Genomic DNA, 3,051 nt, shown 5'->3' with positions numbered 1-3,051 from the left:
CACATCAGGCTGCCAAAACACACCAGGTTATGATGGACTACAAAATTCCTCCCTCTTGTTCTACAACACCAGGCATAAGCTCACCAGAAAAATGGACCCAAGAGCCTCCCTCTGTCCAGCAGCCATTCTAAACACATCAACTTCATCCACAAACCACATACTCATTACCTAATCCCTCTCCTACACATGCCAAGAACTGATCTTGTCTCTTCCCCGTGTTCCATGAGCTCTGAATCAAAGTTCAACATACTTTTGATTTTTTTCTTTTTTGACCCTTCAAAAATGTTATTTCAAGGCCACTTCCTGTCTCCACATTTTCAACATTCTTGACTGTGCTATGTTTTTATACTGCTCACAACAGTGCTTTGTGGATGGAACAGTGTTTGGTTTTATTGTTGTTGTTGTTTTTTTTTTTACACAGTATTCTAGTTGGTTTCATGTGGATTTTATAATTATTTGAATCTACAAAGCCCGAGTCCTGACAGAGGGCGTGTGAAGAATGGGAGCATAGAACATTTTTCCAGCTAAAAATGTGAAAGAGACACCTTCCTCCTTTTTCTGGTCATCCAAGAGCCCCAGCTGCAGAAACATTAAACTCCCTCTTGTGAAACTCACCAAAGGCTGTTCGGCCACCTTCTCACAGATTAACCCTAGTCAAACTTCTCTTCCGACTCGTAGGTGCAGGATCCCAGCACAGAAAGTGCGGTCTTGAAGAGACAGAAAAGCGCTCTCCATCTCTGTTTTCCTCTCACTTTCCACTCACATGTGCCAACCCATAGGCTGCTTTATTGAGGGGCAATAGGGTACAATGTGCATTGTGTCTAAGGTGGTTCCTGTGACTTTTTATCAACATTGGTCAAGGACAGAAGGTAGTTTCTTGAAGCCTCGAGAGTGCTGAAATTTTTTTTTTTTTTCAGACAGATGGTCTTTTATTGAAATATTCTCTCCTGTTGCTTCTTAACTAGCTGGGCATTCCACCACACCACTGTTGATGTCGTCAATGATGTCATGAGGATGGCGCCCGTCCACATTGCAGCCCACAGACTGTGCAGTACCCAGGATCTCTTTAATAGTTCCAGAAAGTTCTCTGGCTAAAGACCGGTGTCGCATCTGCCGGGCAATGTTGACGATCTCGTCGAAAGTGATGTTTCCACTGTGTTTAATGTTCTTCTGCTTCTTTCTGTCTCTTGGTGGCTCCTTGAGGGCTTTGATGATCAGGGCAGAGGCAGAGGGTACCACCTCAATCTGGGCCTGTCTGTTCTGGATGGTGGGCTTCACTGTGATCCTCAGGCCTTTCCAGTCTCCGGTTGCCTTGGCAATGTCATCACCAACTTTTTTTGGAGACAGACCCAGGGGGCCGATCTTGGGGGCCAGGGCGGACGTGGCGCCTACCTCACCTCCGGTGCACCTCAAGTACACGACTTTGATCTCGTTGGGGTCGAACTTGGGCGGCATGGTGGAGGCGGCTGGTGTCGGATGAACCTGGATTCGGGACGACCGAAGAAAGTTGCACCGTAGCCTCCTCCGAGCCGAAAGCCGAAAAGCGAGAGTGCTGAAAATTTTAATTGATTAGACTAATTAAGCATAAAAATTACACTTGAGTGTGATTGCAGTCCCACATTCCTTTTAGAAGTTTAGCATTTTAAACTGACGTGGCACCAACAGAGGCAGAGTTGACTGGTGGGTTTGGGCACTACTTTCTCTGTAGAAAAGTGACTGACTGGGAGAATGGCTCAGCCTTGACCTTGTCATCGAGCAGGAGACCCACCAGGATGCTGGAAGGTCCTGCAGGTCTTATAGCTGCCCTATTCAGCTCATACCAAGAGCTTGCCCCCTGGCTCTGTACTGAGAGTTCCAGAATGTTCCTTAGGAGAGCAGTCATGACGGCAGCTTTTGTTTACCTTCCAGTAGGATGTATTGAGAGTCCAGTGAAACATTATGGTAATCTGTACGGCAAATATTCAACTCCAAGTTGTTCTGTGGGTTTTCTGCTGGGTACAGAAATCCGAGCTAAAGGCGAGGCCTCCACTCCCCACCAGCAGTTTAATAGCAGAACCATATACACAGGCCCCTTCTATTGATGATAGGCCCCAACTTTTCCCTTCTTGAAACATGAGTCACTAGGGCATGGACCTTATATCATAAGCAGAAACCAGATACCCTCAGAGTCAGAAGTATCTCCAACGCTAATTGGATTAAAAATCACGAAGCGTGCTTACAGACTGAGGCATTCAAATCAAATTAGCCACCATCTTATTTTCTAAAAAGAAAGAATTAGTGCCTTGTGTGTACATTATCATCACAAGTTAATGAGGGAGATAGCATGACAGGAGGGGCTCGTGTTTCCGGAACTCAGATACCACAGCATGCCCTCTGCTTTTGCTTTTTGTTTTCCCCCTGCAAAAGAAGAGCTAGAAAATTAAAGTGCAGCAACCGGCCCGTCCTCTCAGGAACTACATCAGGACGTCCTTACTCACAAATGAGGAAATGGAACCGCAAGGAGGGTGAGAGCAGCCCCAGATCTCACAGTGCCTTGGCAGCAGCTACCACCCAGGTGTCCTCACCTGCCACGCTGTATAGACCTTAGTAACTCCATCAGAAATCCTTTTAGATGAAAGGCAATGTGACAGTTCTTCAAAGTAGGATCGAGACCCCAGGGCAGCCCAGATGCTGGCCTTGGCCTTGGGCACAGCAGAGCCGAGTGGTCATCTTAGCCTCAGACTGGCAGGCCACATCTCACCTCCTCACAGCTATCCACTTGCAAAGACAGAAGGAGATCCAAGGCCACATTAACACCAGAAGACATCTACTTCCCGATGGAGTGTGGGAGGATGGGGAAGCCCTCAGGTCTTCAGGTGACAGGCACCTGAAACTTGGACAAAATACAAAGGGTGTTTCCCTACAAGGCTAGAGCAGAACAGAGAGCTGCAGGAGACTGATTGAGGGTCTGGGTTCCAGAGAAAAGTGAGTTATGAGCTATTCATTCCACGTCAGCCAGCCAGCCAGCCAGCCAGGCCAGCAGCGGCCCTTCTGGGAAAGAGAGCAGTGGTT

General features: G+C 47.5%; 1 protein-coding gene across 1 annotated transcript; it reads right to left on the bottom strand.

Annotated features, from left to right (window-relative positions):
* Window positions 1-906: 906 nt before the first annotated feature.
* On the bottom strand, window positions 907-1,545 carry LOC131899226 (large ribosomal subunit protein uL11-like). Its single transcript, XM_059250647.1, has one exon. It carries the CDS (start codon window positions 1,453-1,455, stop codon window positions 958-960), a length of 498 nt encoding a protein of 165 aa, XP_059106630.1. The 5' UTR covers window positions 1,456-1,545; the 3' UTR covers window positions 907-957.
* Between the last annotated feature and the right edge of the window lie 1,506 nt (window positions 1,546-3,051).

This window comes from Peromyscus eremicus, chromosome 1, assembly GCF_949786415.1.
Source record: "Peromyscus eremicus chromosome 1, PerEre_H2_v1, whole genome shotgun sequence".
NCBI lineage: Eukaryota > Metazoa > Chordata > Mammalia > Rodentia > Cricetidae > Peromyscus > Peromyscus eremicus.
The sequence above is the reverse complement of the archived record's forward strand: the minus strand, read 5'-3'. Positions and strand labels throughout refer to the sequence as shown.

Excerpts from the sequence above, each read along its gene's own strand:
- LOC131899226 (XM_059250647.1), bottom strand. The coding sequence starts at position 1,455 with ATGCCGCCCAAGTTCGACCCCAACGAGATCAAAGTCGTGTACTTGAGG.